General features: G+C 41.4%; 2 protein-coding genes across 7 annotated transcripts in view; both read left to right on the forward strand.

Moving 5' to 3' along the window:
• Positions 1–9,949, forward strand: part of LOC110969733 (rap1 GTPase-activating protein 2-like) — a 57,768-nt gene extending 47,819 nt beyond the window's left edge. For 3 of the 6 annotated variants that reach the window (XM_051937344.1, XM_051937349.1, XM_051937348.1), the window contains 13 exons: positions 458–558; positions 832–961; positions 1,968–2,123; positions 3,224–3,295; positions 3,371–3,457; positions 4,405–4,551; positions 5,395–5,499; positions 5,579–5,670; positions 5,768–5,872; positions 5,943–6,030; positions 7,653–7,858; positions 8,026–8,059; positions 8,715–9,949. In XM_051937344.1, coding sequence (XP_051793304.1) covers positions 458–558; positions 832–961; positions 1,968–2,123; positions 3,224–3,295; positions 3,371–3,457; positions 4,405–4,551; positions 5,395–5,499; positions 5,579–5,670; positions 5,768–5,872; positions 5,943–6,030; positions 7,653–7,847 — 1,278 coding nt within the window. In that variant the 3' untranslated portion in view covers positions 7,848–7,858; positions 8,026–8,059; positions 8,715–9,949. The remainder of the gene's footprint in view (positions 1–457; positions 559–831; positions 962–1,967; positions 2,124–3,223; positions 3,296–3,370; positions 3,458–4,404; positions 4,552–5,394; positions 5,500–5,578; positions 5,671–5,767; positions 5,873–5,942; positions 6,031–7,652; positions 7,859–8,025; positions 8,060–8,714) is intronic. The other 3 variants (XM_051937347.1, XM_051937346.1, XM_051937345.1) reach the window with 3 other exon arrangements.
• A 1,091-nt stretch (positions 9,950–11,040) lies between these two features.
• Positions 11,041–20,013, forward strand: ncbp3 (nuclear cap binding subunit 3). The gene is made up of 11 exons (XM_022219884.2): positions 11,041–11,852; positions 13,102–13,167; positions 14,354–14,462; positions 14,550–14,675; positions 15,191–15,316; positions 15,400–15,548; positions 15,626–15,734; positions 17,010–17,109; positions 18,767–18,876; positions 18,985–19,296; positions 19,865–20,013. Exons 1-10 carry the CDS (start codon positions 11,670–11,672, stop codon positions 19,209–19,211), a joined length of 1,305 nt encoding a protein of 434 aa, XP_022075576.2. The 5' UTR covers positions 11,041–11,669; the 3' UTR covers positions 19,212–19,296; positions 19,865–20,013.
• Positions 20,014–20,998: the final 985 nt, after the last annotated feature.

Raw genomic sequence — 20,998 nt, forward strand, 5'->3', positions numbered from 1 at the left:
AGCCGACATTTGACAGATGTGATGGTTGTAGCTGACGTGACAGATGTGATGATTGTAGCCAACATGTGACAGATGCGATGGTTGTAGCTGACATGTGACGGATGTCATGGTTGTAGCCAACATGTGACAGATGTGATGGTTAGCTGACATGTGACAGATGTGACGGTTGTAGCTGGCATGTGACAGATGTGATGGTTGTAGCCAACATTTGACAGATGTGATGGTTGTAGCTGACGTGACAGATGTGATGATTGTAGCTGACGTGACAGATGTGATGGTTGTAGCTGACGTGTGACAGATGTGATGGTTGTAGCCGACATTTGACAGATGTGATGGTTGTAGCTGACGTGACAGATGTGATGATTGTAGCTGACGTGACAGATGTGATGGTTGTAGCTGACGTGTGACAGATGTGATGGTTAGCTGACATGCCATGAGTCTGTCATCTGTCCGTCAGGTGTCTGAGGAGGACCTCTTTAGGAACAATGAGGAGACGCCAGCCTTCACAGAGTTCCTGCAGCTGTTGGGAGACACAGTGGAGCTGCAGGACTTTAAGGGGTGAGAATCACAAATAACAACATAAAACTGTTTAATCATCACAGAGTGAAGCCATTTTTATCACCACACAAATCATTGTCAGTCAGCACCAGTCCACTGTAAAACAACATAAAACATCATGGCAGATGGTGTCTACTCACTTAGTCTTTTCTTTATTAATGGTCTGAGGCAACAGCAGCATTTCTTCTCCATGTTTCTGCTGTTGAACTACAACACCTTCAACTCCCAATGTAACAGGAGGGGGTGACTGACTGGTTCCTCTTCCCTTTGCAGGTTTCGGGGGGGTCTGGACGTGTCTCACGGTCAGACAGGGTCTCAGTCCATCTACACCGTCCACCGACAGCAGGAGATCATGTTCCATGTGTCTACTAAACTGCCCTTCACTGAGGGAGATGCTCAGCAGGTAGGCAGCATGAGGCTCAGCATGTTGCAGCATGACACAACATGACTCAGCAAGCATCATATAACATGAGTCATCATGTTACAGCATGACATGACATGGTACAGCATAACGTGACATGACTAAACACGATGCATCATCACATCACGAAGCGTGTTCCATAGATGACAGAACGTGATGTGACTTGGCATAGCATAACAGAGCACAGTGTTACGCCCAGCCTAGGGGTTGGTTCAACATGAACTGCCATCCTTCACTGGTCCCAAGCAGCCACAAAATGTGCTGTCTCAGAGAAATTAATGATTCATTTACAATAAATGTGAAGTCCAAAACAAAGGATGTAGCTGAACAAAAAACAAAGTAGTATTAATGTTTAACTTAAATTTAGAATGAGCCCAAGGCAAAAATAACAAAATATACCCTTTATTGTGTTGAGTAAGACTTTCCTATCGAAAAAAAAACACATTAGTATAAAAGAAAACATTGTGGCTTAGCTCCGTTTCTAAGTTAAACATGAGAAAAACCAGTTAAACCAAAAGTGGCAGCTCACTCCTACTATATGTTACTTTACTACTATATATTACCACAAACTACATTCTACAAGACAAAGTACAAGTTGTGCTGAATGTGTGTGCTGGTTGGAACAGCACAGTTCTATTGGAGCTAAAACTACACAATCACATACAGTGCGACCTAAAAATGCAAGATATTGCTTCACACCACCACAAAGGGCATGTAGCGTCGTAACATGATCCAGACGTCACATGACACGGCGTACGATGGGCCTTGAAGTGGTGTCCGGTGCTGATGACATGTGGTGGGATTTAAACATCACTGCATGACATACATATGAACTCACAGCATCACAAGACGTGACGTGACATTAATCTGATATATGATGTGTCAAAAGTTAGCACTAGATAGCATGTGAGGATGGGATGTGACGTAAACGTGATGTGAGTTTGTGTGACATGGTAAATTATAACACAATAACAACGTTGTCCTCCAGCTGCAGCGGAAGCGTCACATAGGAAATGACATCGTGGCGGTGGTGTTTCAAGAAGAGGCCACGCCCTTCGTCCCCGACATGATCGCCTCTAACTTCCTCCACGCCTTCATGCTGGTGCAGGTGGAGGAGCCCTGCTCCGACAACACCTCCTACAAGGTGACTGGTTTACATACAAGCAGCTGGAAGACGGTTTGTTTCTTTCAGCTCTGTCTGATTAAAGCGAGAGTTATAACCACAGGGAATTATTATTATTATCACTGGCAGACGGGTTTACCTCAGAGATGAGAAAGAACGGCTTTAATTTCAAACAGACGATTTCTGGTAACAGGAAGAGCTTCACATCTACAAAAAAAAGTTTTTAAACTGCACAAAACACAAGGAAAAGAAACAATTCACATTGTTTAAGCAGATATTAGAAAGGAAGGTAAATAAGGCTTCCAGACGTAGTCACACTACTGTTGATATTATTATATTATCAATTCAATTCAATTCAATTTTATTTACATAGCGTCAATTACAGTCAAATTGTCTCAAGACGCTTTACAGAACCCATATGCGTGACCCCCAGAGCAAGCCCAAAGGTGACAGTGGCAAGGAAAACACCCTTTTAACAGGGAAGAAACCTCGAGCAGAACCCGGCTCTATATAGGGGGGACCCATCTGCCTGCTGGCCGGGCGGGTTGAGAAGGACAGAAGAGGGCAAGCGGGAGGGATGGGAGAAGAGGGAGGTCCATCAGGACCAGTCGAGGTATTTTTAACTCATCCTCATCGGCTAAAACCCAACCATGATCCACTGTCACATAGGTGGTGTAAAGGGACAGCAAAACCTGCATGACATCGATTGAAAAGAAAATTAAGTACTCGTTTGCCATGAGACCATTCAGAGTTATTAATTATGGAGATTAGACTAACTGTATTATTATTATAACCACTAGTATTGTAGCCAAGAGGGTGTCAATTAATTGACAACACATTTTTAACGCATTGCAAACCTATTCTGTTCAAACACAGGAACTGGATTGATTTTAAAATCTTTATTCTACTTAAAGGATGTATAACCAAGGGCAGTGGTTTCAGGCAAACACTAAATATTTAAATGACTTAAAAACTTGACTGGGAAATCACTCCTATGTTATCGTCCTTTTCCCAGCGCCGCCTGACAAACTGAATTTCTTTAATACTGATGACACTAAACTCTCAGACATCCAGTGATGCTGTTGTTTCTATCGGTAACAGTAGAAACTTGTGATTGACAGGTGTCCGTCACAGCCAGAGAGGACGTACCGCCGTTTGGCCCGCCCCTTCCAAATCCAGCTGTCTTCAAGAAGGTGAGACTGGAGGTCGTTTGGCAAACGGGGCGCTGAAACATGACGAAGCGTTACATTTACCGGGTTTCTTTTCAGGGTCAGGAGTTCAGAGAGTTTCTTCTCACCAAACTCATCAACGCAGAGCTGGCCTGCTACAAGAGCGACCGATTCGCCCGGCTGGAGGTAAAAATGACAACGAGGACCGATCGCTTCTGCCGCCTGAGATCTGTGGTTTCATCGTAGTTTCAACACATTAATTAAAATGTGACTCTTCTCATTTCGGGTTTTTCTGCAGAGATGACAGATCAAGTTACAGCTTCTAGTAAATATTGTTTTGGTCACCACTTAAAATGCAAATCTGTAGATTCCAACACTTTAACTTAATTTATTCTGTCAAATTCAGTGATTTTATCAGTTTAGACATTCTGTAAACAAACGAGTCACTAGGAAACACATGTTTAAAATGCTGGACAGCTGACTTCCTGTTTATGTATGAATTTAATGTAAAAATGTTCTTTAATTTGTAAGAATAAAGAAATATGTTTAGATCCATTTCAGATTTAAAATAAACCCAACAGTAGCCTGAGGAGTAATATTAAGAGCTTCACTTTGGTCTGTTGTAATCAAACCCAGCTGTTTGGTCTCTCATAGTTGTTTTTTTACGCGATAGAAACAAGAAACCAGCTCTGCGGAAACAAACACCAAAAAGCCCACCAGCTGAACTCCCACACTGTAAATGAGAGGCCTCTTGACTACAGTATAAATATATACATTTATTTTTGTTTGCAGTAAATTCACAGTTTTAAATTTTTAAACCACCTCACTGCAGGATGCAGCAGACAGGGTTGGATGGAGGCAATTGATTCGCTGTGGCGACCCCTGAAGGGAAAAGCCGAAAGGAAAAGAAGAAGAAGAAATTTTTAAACTCTGATTAAAATAAAAGACATATGCATTATGCATGAGCAAAACAAGCCCAAAACTAATGAGATTTGCCAACGACTTTACAGGAAAACGAGCCCAAAGTCGCTTGTTAAAAGCCGACTTGGCAACACTGGTCGTTGCTGTGAAGCAGGTGAACGCCACGTATTGCCTAAAATCATTTGTGCGACTGTTTTGTGTCGGTTTGTTAGGAGCGAACTCGGGCCGCCCTACTGGACAGCCTCCATGATGAGCTGCAAAGACGCTCCCAGTGCATGCTGGGATTGATGTCGGGTCTGGAGGAGGAGGGCCGGGCGGAGAACGGACACGCCCACGGAGGACTGCTGGAGTCCATCAAGGTCTGTTGGGTTCTCCTTTCCTGTCTTTTTCCTTTCTTCCTGCATCGTACAACATTTTAATTTGACATCACAGCATCATTTTTAATCATCATCATGTTGTCGTCATCAGATTGTTGTACCAGCCTTTTAATAGTGTTTCAAACAGGTGAAATTAGCATTAAAGCAACTTTTTAACGGGTTAGTCAGTTTGATTACAACTTGAATCATTGACAGACATTTGCTGCATAACAGAGACTAATTTAATTTCTGTATTATATCATGATGAAGTAGTCCTGCACCAGTTTTTATTCAAGTTATGTATTTCAGAGATTGATAGATTAAATACAGATACATTTTTTAAAAATTGTCCCTCAACCCACTTTTTGAAATATGAGGCTGCGTTTACACGACAGTATCTCAGAACTATTGGTGGATCCTTTAATCTAAATAATCTAAATAGAGTTCTTACGTTTCAGGATGGTTCTCCTTTTTTTCCCCATTTCTGTGACCCAGTATTTCATATTAAACAGAATTCTCTTTTAATATGAAAGTTGATTTTTGCGTCCAGAGGGTTAATGTCTCAATATGTAAAACATTAAATGCTACCTTTGCACCTCTTTCATTCTGAACTGTAAACCAGCTAATGAGTGTTATTATTCTGCGTTTTATCGATAGCAGCGGTTTAAATGATGACGTTTGTGTCCAGAATGATTCACAAATGTTCAAGAATTCTGCTAAATGTTACTGAAGCCGACCTGGCTGCTTGTTTCAGGCTGTCAGATGTGAGCATTTGGAGTTTTTTTGACTGTAAAATAGGTGAATTTAGTGTTTTTCTGAAGTTGTCTCACACCTTGTTCACGTCAGAGGGCGATGCGAGGGCGGAGCGTCTCCATGGAAACCATGTCGCGGGGCGGGGCCGGACTTCCCACCAGCCTGAGTGGAGGCGGTCTGGCTCACATCAGCGCCGAGGTGAATCTGAACTTGTGCAGATGTCACAGATGTTGTTTGTGCGACTTTCTGCTGACAGCTGCTGTGTTTTTGATGCCAGTACAACGTGAAGTCTCCCGTGAAGAGGCGTTCGGGGCTTTTCCCTCGTCTGCTGAGCGTCGACAGCCAAACGGAGAAACACAACCACAGGAGGTAACTATCCGACCGCCACACGGAGCTTCGCTGAACGCTGGACTTGGCCTTTACAGCCTCTTATTTTCCTTCTTCTTCTTGTTCTCGGTAACGTCAGTCTCCTCAGCGAGCAGAGGAGCTTCGACGGCTGCCACCCGATGCTGGAGGTGAGGTCAGAGGTGCCGTCCAATCCCAGCTCTCCGGAGGCGGGACAGCGGGACAGGTGTGTCATCAAATGAGTATCTGTGATGCTGCTCAAAGCTCCTTGTCAACATTACCGGTTTTATTTGCAGGATTCACATGAAGAAGGAGAGCAGTAAGATTTCCAGGTCGACCTCCAGCACCTGCAGCTTCAGCATCCCGGCCGACGACACTCACCTGGTGAGACTTAACGTTACGTAGGGCAGCAGTTTCACCTGATGGTGGCAGTGTTGCTCTCTGTTTAAAAACCTAAACCCAAACACAGCAATCCAGAAGTGTGTCTGTTTCTGCTTGTTGTCACAGTAACATGAGGCTGCAGCACCTGGACGTCAGGTTTAGTGCAGAACAGCATTTAAGGAGAATAAATAAATAACAATAAATAAAAAAAACCCTGAAGTATCCAATCATTTGAAAGCAGAACCAGAGCATGAAGATAACAATCAGTCAGAAATACATCCAGTACAGTGGGGAACTCCGGCAAAAATGTAAACAACCGTTCCGTGCATCACGATATGATCAGTTCTTCATCAGAGTCATGAACACCAATGACTTTAATGCATGTATGAATCATTTTACAAGAAAATAACAGAATATGTTGCACTGTTTTTACAGCTTTTATTCTATCTAATTTCACTTCCATGGAGACGGCTTTCCTTTTCTTCCAAGCATCAGAAGAGTCTGACTTACGCTAGAAGCCATATTGAAGGGCAAAAAGTTAGTGAATGCAGCACAATCCAAGGTGGAGTCCAACCAGAGAATGGAAACAAAGTCGTCTGATAGCGCCGTGTGACGACGTATTCATCCGCTCCGTTCGCAAACTAGTTCCACGTAATTAGTTCAGATGTAACAATGAAACGCTGTAGGTTGAGGGCTGCCTATATGTGTCACTGGATGTTTTCAGACTGATGCTGTATCTCATATCGTCCATTAGCCTCCTCTTACGTGCTGCTTCAAACACACAAGTAGTTTTCCAGGACAAATTTGAGAAGCTGGAAGATCTCACAAACCTTCAGCTGCAGAAATAGAAGCCGACAGAGGCTCTGAAAGTGTTTAGTTTGTCCAGTATCAGGATCACTTCAGGTGAAAAATGCTGGACATGCCTCATCTGGTGCAATCGTTCTGTGACGGCACCAACCTGTCCTTCAATCCCATTTAATTATGCACAACTTCAGCCCTTAATACAGTTTAAACAGGTGAGTTATATAAAAAATCATGTATGTACAGTTGTCAAAAATGGGGAAATGAGCTTTAGAGACTAAAATTGTTTTTGTGCCAGGTTGTAAACGTGTTTATTTCTGCTGTAAAGTTCCCTTTTGAAGGCCTCGAGTGGACGTTTGAGGAACTGCAGCTTTCTCATATTGTCTTCATTTGGAGACATATCATATCAGGGACCTTCTTACTTTTTCATCATAAACTCTGGGTATTGAAAATTATAATTTTAGAACAATATAACAAGTACTTTCCAGGATCCATTTTTTACTGCCTTTCCACCCAACTTTAGCACGTTATCCTTAAAGTTGTTATCAAAACTCCCATCTTTGACCCAAAACAAAAACATAATAATGCAGAAGTCAACTACTGATATTTTCTGAACCATATCTAGCTACATGTTGCAGTAATGCTAAATAAAACCTATAAAGTGCTTTTTAATATGAAATACTCACAAAACATGAAAAGAAAGTTATATCCAACTAAACATTTAAGACAAACTGTACCATGGAGCGCACTGATGGAAACGATTTTAAACACTGTAAACATCAGTAATGCTTCTTCTTCTTCTTCCTCTTTTTCTTCTTCTTCAGCTCATCCAAGCCGCCGAGGCTCAGAGCTCCAGTCCGCTGATCGTCTGTCGCAGCCCAACAGGTCCAGTAAAACCTCCGGTGAACATTCCACTCGTCTGTTTCTGTTTTAATGAGTCTGTTTCCTTCCTTCACATCCAGACACGAGAAATAAAAACTCTCCCAGAACCAACCTCAAGTTCCGTTTCGACAAACTGAGTCACTCTACAGTAAGTGTGCTCCGGGTTTCTGCTCCTGTTGCATTTAAAATCACTTTAAACTCACCTGCTTTATAAAACTGAAGAAATATAAACAAAAAATTGCTTTTTGACTTTATTTTAGTTTGCCATCTTGTTGCTGAAATTTTAAACTTCTGATGCTTTCTGTCTGTCTTCAGCAGGGACAGTAAGCTGTGAGGACGGCAGTGGGAGGTTCGTACGGCTTCATGTCTGTGATTTTTACGTTTTGATGCATGTTGCTTCAAGATTTTTGCATTTTTCTGTCTGTTTTTATGCTTTCCTTTCACTAGAAGTCACCTGTTCTTAATGTTTTTGTACTTGTACTGACAGAGTGTTTTTTTTTACCGTCTTAACAATCAAGATTCCTGGAAGGTTTTAAATCAATTCCTTAAAAAGAATCTTAAACAGTCATGAATGTCATTGTTAGTTGTTATAAATCGACCATAGATGAAAATGGGTTAGTGTAAATTTGAGCAAAAACATTATTATTTATTGGTTACTTAATGTTTACGCTTTTATCTGGTTCTCAGATTTGTAAATTAAATTATTGAGAATTATTGTTTATATATCTGGTAAACATGAACCAAAGTCTGAAATAAATGTCATTAATTTGGTTGTGAAATATCAGGATTTTAGTGGTGTTGAATTTAATTTGGTGAAGCCTTGAGTGTCGAAGCTTCTTCATCCATATTTTTTTAAATTTTAGTTCCACTTTTTCCTGATTATGTGTCTTTTTATTATAAGCTGCATGTTAAAAATTAGAAACAATTTTTAAATTTTTTTAAAAAATCTTTCTGCATATAAATAACCTTTAATGTGTTCTCTTCTGTGCTGTTTTGTTTTCCAGGATATAATCCAAGGTTCAGCATCGACGTAAATCTGTAGATCACACACACGTCTTTCTATCCTTATGAGGACCGTAATGTGAAACTCTGCTCCCCTTTCTGCAGAACTTGTCTAATTTTACATTTAAATGTCAATAACAGCTGATGGCTCCACCTGAAGAAAACACTAAAAAATCATCCATTTATTGACCTCAGTGAAAATATAGGGCAGCGGAAACACAATTTACTTTGACAAAGTGCACTTTTCTCTCATTTTACAGGAAACCTACTGAAATATGAATCATAAAACTGTTTTAATTTGACATTTTGCAAACATTTTGCAAAAACCTAAATTAACTTGTGTGATCCATCCATTTGGTTCGTTTATTTAAGTGCATCATTAAAGATTTAATCCATAAACTTTCACACTTTTTGGTTTTTAGAAGGATTAAATTGAACTTTTTGAAGCTGTACAAATTCCTGCAATAATCATTTTTACCCTGAAACAGAATACGACTGCAGTTTATTGAGGATTTGAGATGAACTTTTCTTCCTGAAATGATTCGGTCTCTTTGTTTACACACTTCGTTGACTGCTTTGAATCTCTTTTTCATCTTTACAATCAAACTGTTGAACCGGCACTCACTTTTTGAACAACAACAAGTTCAGAAACCAGACATAAAAACACACATTTCCTTTTTGCGAACATTTATTGTTGGTTGGTTTTGGAGGTGAGAGGAAAAACTGTTAACACCTGCAAAAAGAAGAAGCTGAACTGCCATCTGATGCAAAGAAAACGTGGATATTTTGCACTAAAGCGACACAAACTGTGGATCGTCCTCTGTGGCTGTTTCATTACTAATCTGATGTGTTCAGTGTGATCCAGGGCACCGACTCTAATCTACTGTAACTGTTCTGATTGCACTGAAAGCACAAGATCTGCTCCTCCTTCTCTTCCTCCTCTTGTGTTCAGGTTTTCCAAAATAAAAGTGCTATTTTATTTTGAAGGGGGAAGACAATGTAGCTCCAACACAAAGATGTCGCCGTGTGTTTCTGTTCACGGAGGAAAACTGTGACGTGAAGATGTGATAAAGTTTCTGCAGGACAAGATTTCTGCACTTTGTTTCACCGACGTTTGTTTCGTCTTTCCAGTGTCGAAGTGTGTGAATCTGCATGTTTAGTTCAGAAAAACACTGGAAAACTGAAAAACTTCGGGTTTTCCAGCTAGCATACTTCAATAAAAACTACAATAGTTTAATATTTTTGCTTTAAGTGATTCAAATTTTGAATATTAGAATTGTTCCGGCTGGACCAAACGAATCAAAACCAAAAAAATTCAAGTATTTTCAGTCTCGCTTTTACAACTGCTTATAAATACGTCTCTTGAGGCACATTTTACTGCTGTAAGAAGAACACAAAAAGTCTTTAAAAACAGCAAACTGTTGTAATATTTAGTGTCCACTCTGCAAGAACAAATGTCGTAAAAAAAAAATTAAAGCTGCAAGCAGCGATGGACGGGTCCTCGCATCCTTGTTGGTCGGCGAATCCTCGCATGTCCACCAGGTGGCGTTGCGACCGAGAGTGTGTCAGGATTGGACTCTGATCACACATGTAAAGTTTCAGGCAGATCAGAGCAAGTACAGCTAGTTATAGAGCATTTCCTTTCATCCACCAGGTGCCGCTATGACTTTGGCTGTATATCCGCATGTGATTGTCATCAGGGCAGGACTCTGATCATACAAGTAAAGTTCCATGCAGATTGGAGCATGTTCAGGGCATTTACACAGCATTTCCTGTTTCATGGCGAATTGTAAATTTCCAGGGGTCGTTATTTCCACGCCCTCAGACTTTTGTGAAGCATTCTGATAACTTTTGATCACCCATGTCTGCTGTACATCTTGGCCAAATTTCAGCTCTGTTGGAGTTACTCTGTTTGAGTATACAGCTTTTGAAAATGGTCAAAAATGATCCAAAATTGTAAAACATATGACACATAATTCAAAATGGCCGACTTCCTTTTGGTTTTTGGGCATGCGGATATATATAATAACTATGTTTTGGGCATATATATGATGTCATTATATATAATTAAATTGTAAAAATAATTAAATGTAAATTTTACCTGTAATGATTTTAAGAGCCAGCAGGTGTCAGCATGGAGCGACACAGTGCTGGTACGGCATCAGCACAGTTGGGGGGGCCGCAGACAGGTACAGGTACCTGACGGTGACAGTCGAGATGTATTCTGATGAGCGATCCTTCATATCACAATCATGTTTCTTTTGATGAAGCAATGATAAATTTTTTTTTTGGCATAAATGTGATCCGGCTGCCCCACGTTTGGCCTGGATTGTATTCGTATATATTTATATACAATCGCTCATCACAATAGATCTCGACTGAGATCCCCGGTTCAAATCCCGGCCTGGTCCTGGGATCTTTCTGCATGGAGTTTGCATGTTCTCCCTGTGCATGCCTGGGTTTTCTCCGGGTACTCCGGCTTCCTCCCACAGTCCAAAAATATGCTAAGGTGAATTGGATACTCTAATTTGCCCGTAGGTGTGAATGTGAGTGTGATTGTTTGTATATGTAGCCCTGCGACAGACTGGTCCAGCACCCCCCGCGACCCTAATGAGGATAAAGCGGTGTATAGAGAATGGATGGATGGATGGAGAAAGAAAATTCAACCTATTTTTATTTGGATAAAAACAAGAATAAACACCACAATAAACGACAAATACCGAAATAAAACGTAATTGAATATCAGTGGTCGCTTGGGGGCGGTATTGCTCCACTGTAGCGTATCTGCTTCATTTTCGCCGTCGAAGAAGAAGAAGCGTGGGAACCAAACAGTGCCGGGTTACGAAATTATCCGCAGCAGCAGCAGGAAGAAGAAGCGGGTGAACTAACCAGTGCCGGGTTACGAAAACACCCGCAGCAGTAGCATCGGCGGCCGTTGTTCCAGCTCCGTTAGCGCCATGGCGGCAGTGCGCAGCTTACGGGTGTCGGTGAAATCAGACAGCGGCTCGGACCGCTCGGAGTCGGACTCGGATTCCGAGTCGGACCGAGATGCCCGCGAGGCCGAACCGATGGAGGTGGAGGAGGGCGAGCTGGAGGCGGAGGACATCTCCGTTAACCGCTCCCTGAAGGAGCTGCTGCCGGTAAGTGCCCGAACTAGGCCCCGTCAGACCGGGGACTGGCGTCAACTGAGGCCGGCGCGTCGTCGGGGAGCCTGGACGTCTGCTGCCTTGGACTTCCCGCTGTCTGTGCTGAAGCTGGCTAGTCGTTAGCTCCGGTTTCAGTCCTCGGTTAGCAGATGTTACCGGGTCGCTGCTTTTTAACTCGAACTAGTTTTCAATTTCAGACATTTTGTTTTAGATTTTTTTCCCGGTTTGTTTTTCAGTCACTTGTTGCTGGTTGCTTCCTCACGTGTTGTTTGGATGGAGCGACGATGACACGAAATTCCGCCCAGAAAACTGGCGGTTTTAATTATTTTACAGAAGGAGGCTGAACATTTTAAAAAAACTATTCAGTATTTAAATACGGGTGCAGGCATTGAACTATTCGGCAGGTTTAGAAATCACAAATGTAGAAGATATTTTAGCTTATTAAGCTGTTTACTTTGATGATCTTCCTGCTAACAGTCAACTAGCAACAAAGAAGACACTGTTGTCGGTTGTAGAAGTGAAGTTTTTTACCTGTTTGCAGTCATTTTACATGTGTTTGTTATCTGTTAACTCAATACTACCATTTTTGACTGTCAGTCAAAAAAAAAACCGTTTGATGAATGATCACTTAGTCTAATTTAGGGCCTTTTTTCTGCCAAACTTCATTCTGATTCTGCTCATTTCCTAACAGATTTTGTGTATTTATCTAAGAGTTACTCATTTATTTACAGCTGCTTTCTTACCACTTTTAAGGTCATTTTTGTCAGCAGTACTGAGTCGAATGTTTTGATGGCTTTTACGTTTTTATGCAGTCAGTTTAAGTTTTATGAATTTTTAAAAAAAAATCTTGAATTTTTCCTCAACTAAATGTTGACCAAAAAAAAAGATCTGAATAAAGTGCAGTTGACCATGTTTCCTTCTCACAATTTCTCCTCAAAGTGAACAGTTCACATAAAAATGAAGGTATTTTTGTCCTCTTTCTCCCAGTGTGAGTCTCATATTGATATACAGCAATGAGCTGCGTCCTTTTTTCTGCCAAACTTCATTCGTTTTCTGCTCATTTTATAACTAATTTTGTGTGTTTATTTGCTCATTTTAAGACCATTTCTGGCAGCAGTACTGAGTCTAATGTCCGTTAAAAGCTGCTACCGGTTGCTTCAGGAGAGCCAAAGTGAAAATTCCTCCAAACAGAACCTAAAACAGGTCAGTGTCATTTAAAGCATCTTTTTGCCTTGTTTTGCAGGATACGAGTCGGCGGTACGAGAACAAGGCTGGAGCCTTCATCACTGGGATCGATGTCAACTCAAAGGTACGACAAACACAGATTTATTTCCTCTGTTTTGATGCGCAGAGCAAATCCTGAGGAGAAACTGAAGAAGAAACTTGGAATAGAAGACAAATTCTAAGTATATTTTTATAGTTTCATGTGTAATATTGTTGCTTCTGAGGTCCAATGAATCGATCAGCTGTCGACTATTAACTTTGTAAATTCCGCTTTGTTGCTCCTGTCACATTTCTTTTCACTTTTTGCTCATTTTTCATTGTAGTATAAAATCTTGCACCTTTGTGGAAACGGAACAACCATGATTAGAAGTGGAGAGAACTCAGAAAAGTCTATAGTGCACAATAAGACAGTTATAATGTCATAAATCCAAAGAAAAAAAGCTGAATTGAATTTGATTACTTGTTTTGCAGAATTGCATCAAAACATAGTGCTAACGTGTTAACAACACTGACAAGACAATCACCTTTACATCCTATAAATGTTCACCTTTTTACTTTTTTACAGCCTCTATATTCTAAACATTTTTCTAGAAAGATGTTTCACCGTGCTGAATGGATCTCCAACACCTTCCTCCTCTGTTTTTTTCTGAGCGACGCTGTATTTAATTTTTTTCTCTCAGTTTCTCTTCTCTGTGCAGCAACCATTTTAATCATCAATGAATTTCTTTTTAGGAAAAAAAAGTCTAAATTCTCACATTGCAGCTTCTTAAAAGTTGAATATTTTTGGACAAAACAAGACATTTGCCATCTTCAGGCGGCAGTGATGGACGTTTTTTTTATGATTTTAAGACATTTTAAAACCAAATACCCCCCAGAATGAACCCAGAAAACAACAGACATTTAAAATACATTTTTAAATTCTATAATTTCTCTGATTTCAGCGTCTTAAATGTGAATATTTTCTGGTTTGTTTTGCCTCCTCTATGCCAGTAATTGTTTATTTTGGGGCTGTGGACAAAGGAAAGACATATTAGTTACAGCACAGGTCCGTTTACTCATAACTAATGTTTATGTTTGTTATGAGAAGAATAAATGTCCTGAAATGTCTTATTTTCTCCAAACATCAGGAAAATGTCAGACACGTTGCACGTCTGGCATCGTTACACCAGAAAATGTTTTATATTTGGTTGCTTTCATGTTAATTATTAAAGTGTTTGATGTTTTGTGTCAGTTTTATTTTAACACCCGGATGTGTTTAATGTGTTCATCAGGAGGCGATCGAGAAGAAAGAGAAGCGAGCGAGGCGTTTTCATTTCCGCGGCGAGGAGGAAAGCGTCGTTCAGAGGAACGTTTTCCTGGACAAAGACGGCATGAAGAAAGGTGACGAAGCCGCCTTCAGTTTACTGTTTGTGTTGTTGGCGTGTTTGTTTGTTTTCTGAGCCCGTCTTCTTCTTCTGTGGTGCTCAGCCATCCCCAGACTGCGCATGGAGGCGATCCACGTGACGGGTGTGGACGACATGAGCACACAGGACGTCTTTGGGTATTTTAAGGAGTATCCTCCAGCGCACATCGAGTGGATCGACGACACGTCCTGTGAGTAGAACACAGAAAAACCATGAAAAGTAAGATCAAAATCGAACACAGAAACACAACTCTATCAGGCTGAAGTTAAAACTGAAGCTCCCCAAATGTTCATCAGGGCCGTTAATACAAAACCGTCCAGAAGGATGATTGGAGAATTCTACAGGTTCATAGTCAACTTAAGATGCTGCTCAACTAATTATGTAAAAACAAAGTAGGTTCACCAAAAAATGTTCTGAAAAAAAGTGTTTCCTTCTTACAATTTCCACTCTACATGAACAGTTTGCACATAAAATGTAGGTATTTTTGTCCTCGTCCATGCAGTGTGTGTCCTTGTCAGTTCACCATCACTCCTGTGGGGAATTGTGCTCCAAATTTCTTTAACTTTCAGAGATTTGAGGCCCAAACTCACCTTGAAAGTTGAATTTTTTCAGGCTATGACGTCACTCATGTAGCTGAGAGTCGCAGTTTGGAGCTACAGATGTGTTTGAAGTCTTGGCCGGCTAATCCGTGTCCTCGTCTCCTAGGTAACGTGGTTTGGTTGGACGACAACACATGCATCCGAGCTCTCATCAACGCCAGCCGGATGCCCGACCCAGAGGCGGTTGCCACGGAGACGGAGAGTAGCAGCCAGCCGGGCGAGCAGAGCAAAGGTCAGTGTGTGCAGAAATATCGTCATCAATCGTGGTGAAAGGGCAGCGACGCGGTGCATCATGGGTAAAATGTTCGGTCGCAGGGCGCCGCGGCCAGAGGTCCGACGACGACGAAGAGGAGGAAGAGGGCGAAGTGGACGAGGACGAGGAGGAGAAGAAGAGCGGCGAGGAGATCGAGGGCAAAGACAGCGACGGGGAGGCGGCGCCGCCGACGAAGGCGGAGGGCGGTCAGGTAGAGCAGCGTCACCGTGATGTCACAGGGCGATCGGGCTCATTGATCGGTTCCAATAACTCCTCGATGTGTCGCAGGTGGAAGATCTGTCACGAGCCGAGAGAGAATCTCTGCTGAGGAACGACCTGAGGCCCGCCATCAAACCCTTCAAAGGAAACAAGCTGTTCCTACGCTTCGCCACGCAAGGTCACACACAGTAGACACACGCATATAAACAAACACACACACACACACACACACACACACACACACACATGTTTGTACTTCTATCTTAGTGAGGACATCCATAAGCGTAATGCATTTCTTAGAGCCTTACCCTAACCTTAACCATCACAACTGATTGCCTAAACTTAATCCTTACCCTAACCAAACCTCAATTCATACCTGTTCTCTAAAAACAAGTCTTCACCCTCAAACATGGCTGTTTCAAAGTGAGGACCGGCCAAAATGTCCTCACTTTGTAAAAATGTCCTCACTTTGATAGTTACATGCAGAAAATGGTTCTCACAATGTAGCAAGTACAAGTACGCACGCACGCACACACACACACACACACACACACACACACACACACACACACACAAACACACACACATAAACACACAGTCTGTTAGCTGCTGTGCCTGTTCCACTGTTATGTATCTGATGCATCTACAGTGGTCCTTCACCATACTGCGTTGTCGCTGTATCACAGATTTTTCTTTATATTTCAGGACTTTTTAGTGTGTAGGTATTTTTATGTGTTTAGTATTGTGGCGAGCTGCGCTGAAGAACAACGCTGGAGAACAGATATCTCCTTTTATGCACTCTGCTACTGCCCCTGTTTTATTTTAGCACGCAGAACACCTTTATAGAGAATATGGCAGGAAGTCATCAAACACACTTCACTTAACCAAACTAACTAGGCTAACTAAACCACAAACATTAGTAGCACCGGAACACTAACATAAACCACAATAATGACGTTTAACCCTCCTGTTGTCTTCGTTTACAGGCACCAAAAAATATTGTTTCCTTGTCTGAAGAAAATCCGAAAATTCACCCAAAAAAATCCCCCAAAATTTCTGAAAATTTGCAAAACCTTCAGGAAGAAAATTCCAATAATTCCTTAAAAGTTTGTTTAAAAAATTCCTCAAATTTGGCAGGAAAATTCTTGTAAATATTTTCAAAAAATTAGTAAAAATCTTCCAAAAAAAATCCTAAAATAACTAAAGTGATTCCATATATATCAGTAAAACTTCTAATATTTACTTTAAGAACATTCACTAAAAAAATCAACCAAAATCCGGCGAAATTCACTGGATTTTGGTTGATTTTTTTTTTTCAGGGTTTTATTCTTTTACTGCAGCAGAAATACAGTTCTAGCGTGTTCTGTGGGTTAATACATCCAACAGCTGCATCAAACTTCAGACATCATGTGATCTGAGCTCTGAAACAAACATGATTTATTTTCCTCTCCAGATGATAAGAAGGAGCTGGGTGCCGCTCGCCGTAGCAGATATTACATGAAGTACGGAAACCCCAACTATGGAGGCATGAAGGGAATCCTCAGCAACTCCTGGTGAGACGCTTAAACATTTCATCTGAACATTTTAGTGGTTGACGGCAGGAATATGTGATCATTCCGGGTTTATGGGGTCCTACAGATTGTCCTGATCTTCAGTGGAGTTTCTCAGGTTTTATTCTTCATGTTTGAAGACTGCAGCCTCACAAACAATTTGAGTCTTTTCTCTGTGAGAGCTGAAGCTGCATTAAAGTCACTGCAAATAATGATTTTAACTGTTTATTTACTCAATCGAGAGAAAAAGAAAAACGTCAATTAAAAGGACGAAGCATGAAATAATAATTTTTTTAAAAAATCATTAAAAAGTTTAAAATATTAAAATAACTTATACACTCTAAGATTTAAAACAAATAAAATGACAAAATACTAAAATCTAACAAAATCCTGGGAACAACAGAAAATTGTTTAAAAAGTGAAAACATTAAGACAAAATAAAATCAAAGAAATTAAAAATACAAAGAAATAAAAACAAAACCATTAAATAATGTAAAATTTGAAAACATAAACAAGAAAAAATATTAAAAAGACAAAAAGTTTAAATAATATATACAACAAAAATAAATAAAATGACAGCATATTAAAATAAAACAATAAAATCATTATTAAAAGTTTAGACATAAACAAAAAGTATTTATAAGTGAAAGAAATTAAAAAGAAAAATACAAAGAACTCAAAACATGAAAATACAACATAAAATTTGAAATATAAACAACAAAAATTATGAAAAAGGCAAAGCATTAAAGTAAAATGATAAAATCACTATTTAGAAAAGAAAAATATGAATAAAAATCTAAACATGAAAATACAGTTATATTAGGATTCATAGAAGTAAAATTAAATAATTAATATTAAGAAAATAAAGAGAAAGAAAGTCAGAACATGAAATTTTACGAAAAATAAAATCAAGATTCAACAACGGTGAAATCATGTAATAAAATAAAAGCATAAAAATGAAATAATAAAAACAAACAACCAAATATACTTAATAATCAAAATATAGAAGTGAAATAAAGTATTAAATTTTTAAAAGGAAATAACAAGTGAATATATATATATAAAATATTACTCTTGTCATATCCAGCTGATATGTGGCAAATCTTGAGACTTAAAGGGGAAGTTCGTTTTTTTCAACCTGGGGTCTGTTTTCATGTCATTTCATACATGCGAGTGATGGAGAAATGATTTTCGACATAGCTCCAGTATTTAGCCAGGCATGCAGCTTAACAGCTCAGCTAGCGAAAAGTATGGGGCAACTCCCCCCCCCCCCCCGCGCACGTCAAAGTCCACCCTAACGTGCTTTTCCCCCACACTGACCGGCTCGGACAGTCTCAATGAGTGTCCCACAACATACTAGAGATGAGAAGTGAACGAAAACCTCCACATTACCTGGCGATTGCTCTTTGTTGTGGTCTGTATCCAGATCTCAGGACGCTAGAAAGCAAATCTCGTTCCGAAATCATGCGATAGCTCACGCCAAAACACCAGTTTTGGCGTGAGCTAAAGCTTAACAAATTCCTATTTCTAATAAAGGACACTGAAAGGGGTGATAAGATTTCTGTGCTGTTCAAACGTTAATTTTCATTTTCATCTGAGGAGGTTTTGTAGAGAATCTGCAGCATAAAAGCGTCAGTATTTATAATCTGTCTGTGTTCAGGAAGAGGAGGTATCACAACCGGAGGATCCAGAGAGACGTCATCAAGAGCAAGAAGCCTCTGATTGGAGACAGCATGGGACACACACCTCCGTACACACACCGACACTCAGGTAAACACACACAGAGTTCAGGCTGAAGTCTGGTGCTGTTGGCAGAACGTTTCTCTGAGTCACACTCGGTGTTGGTTTTTATCTTCTAACTTCTTGCTTCCTCCTCAGCTGACCTGGTCAACCTGCCCGAGGAGCCCATCAAGGAGGAGGAGGAAGAGGAGGAAGAAGAGGACGGCGACGAAGACATGGACTCAGACGATCGAGTGGTGGAGTACAAGGAGAGGGGGGAGAGGGGCGGGGCCTCACGCTCCCTGGGGGCGGGGCTTCGCAGCCGGGTGGAGCGATCTCCGTCCCCTGGTCGGAGTCGGATGAGATGGACTACGACCTGGAGCTGAAAATGATCTCCACACCGTCCCCCAAGAAGAGCAAGAAGATGACCATGTACGCCGACGAGCTGGACACACACCTGAAGAGCATCCGGTCAGACACTCACCTGTCCTCAACCTTCACCTGTCCTCAACTTCACCTGTCCTCAACTTCACCTGTCCTCAACCTTCACCTGTCCTCACTATCACCTGTCTTCACCTTCACCTGTCCTCAACCTTCACCTGTCTTCACCTTCACCTGTCCTCAACCTTCACCTGTCCTCACCCTTCACCTGTCCTCACCCTCACCTGTCCTCAACCTTCACCTGTCCTCATTCTTCACCTGTCCTCAACCTTCACCTGTCCTCACCCTCACCTGTCCTCACCCTCACCTGTCCTCACCCTCACCTGTCCTCAACCCTCACCTGTCCTCAACCCTCACCTGTCCTCAACCCTCACCTGTCCTCAACCCTCACCTGTCCTCAACCTTCACCTGTCCTCAACCTTCACCTGTCCTCACCTTCACCTGACCCCTAAAGGTCAGACGGTGGAAACAAAAGCAGAAATCGTGCACTTCCACCGAGCACAAAAAGTTCCTCAGCTAAACTGTTTAAAATCTTTATCAGGTTGTGAAGTCGGTTTGAACTTTCCTGTCGTTTATTTCATGCTTTTGTCGTCAACAGTAACCGGATCGGAGGTTCGGCATCACAGACCAGGACCAAATCGTCGTCACCCACCAAGGTAACGGACGTCCGGCAGCTGCTGGAGGAGAAGAGGCAGGGCTCCTCTCAGCAGCGACAGCCCCCTCCAGTGTCCAGCAGCAGTAAGACAGGTGAGCCCTTCAGTCCAGATGTTTGTTTGTTCCAACTGCTGCTGTGACGAGGCTGTGACTCTCCAACGCTGTCCACAGATGTTCGGCAGCGTCTCGGGAAGAGACGCTACTCTCCGGACAGACGGCGCTCCCCCTCACCTGTCTCCCCCAGAGACACGCCCCCAGCCAGAGAGCCAATCAGGGACGTGCATCGTAGACTGGGCGTGGCCAGCCAGGACAGCAGAGGCCTCTACTCCAACTCATCCAAAGAAAGAAAGACAAGTAAATACAAACTCTGCTGCTCAGATGTTCTGTTCAGGGCCCTCAGAAAGTGTAGAATAAGTAGAGTCTGTCTCTTATGGAGCCTCCCAAGTCTGTTTGTCATAATTACTCACAAGTCTTTGAACTTGTTGAAGGATTTCCAAACTACATCCTGCCAGGTGTCGTGTCCAAAAGGTTTTTAAGTGCTTCTCAAAGTCTAAATGTTCATGCAGCTGCTGACATTGAGTTGTTAAAATCTAACCATGTTACAGCAGCTGCACCGTCAATTTAAGAGCTTCAATCTGTCTCTGGATGGACGAAACAAACAAAAGGTTTTCTGTTCCTCCTAATATTAGATTATTCCTGGAGCTCTGTTGGTATGGAGCTTCTCTTTCCTTCTTTAACTCTGGAGATCCATGAGACAACTGGACGCTGCAGCCCCAAAAAACAGAAATGTATCTCCCCAACGGAGGTTTTGTTTGGGAAAGAGCTGCTGCATGAAGTAACGTCTCCAAAAGTCTGGGGTGTTTTTGCTCCTTTAGATTGAATTAAGCCTCAAAACACAACAAAAGTAGAACTTGTATACCAGCATATAGTAGATAAAGACATACAGGAGGTCCTTGGCTTACGTCTGAGTTCCATTCCTACGGATTTACAGAAGTCGATTTCCTCCATAAGTTGGAAATCCAGTGAAAATGTAAATGAAGCCGTTCCATGGATCACAATATCGATCAGTTCTTAGTAA

The sequence above is a fragment of the Acanthochromis polyacanthus genome, chromosome 17 (assembly GCF_021347895.1).
Source record: "Acanthochromis polyacanthus isolate Apoly-LR-REF ecotype Palm Island chromosome 17, KAUST_Apoly_ChrSc, whole genome shotgun sequence".
Taxonomy (NCBI): Eukaryota; Metazoa; Chordata; class Actinopteri; family Pomacentridae; genus Acanthochromis; species Acanthochromis polyacanthus.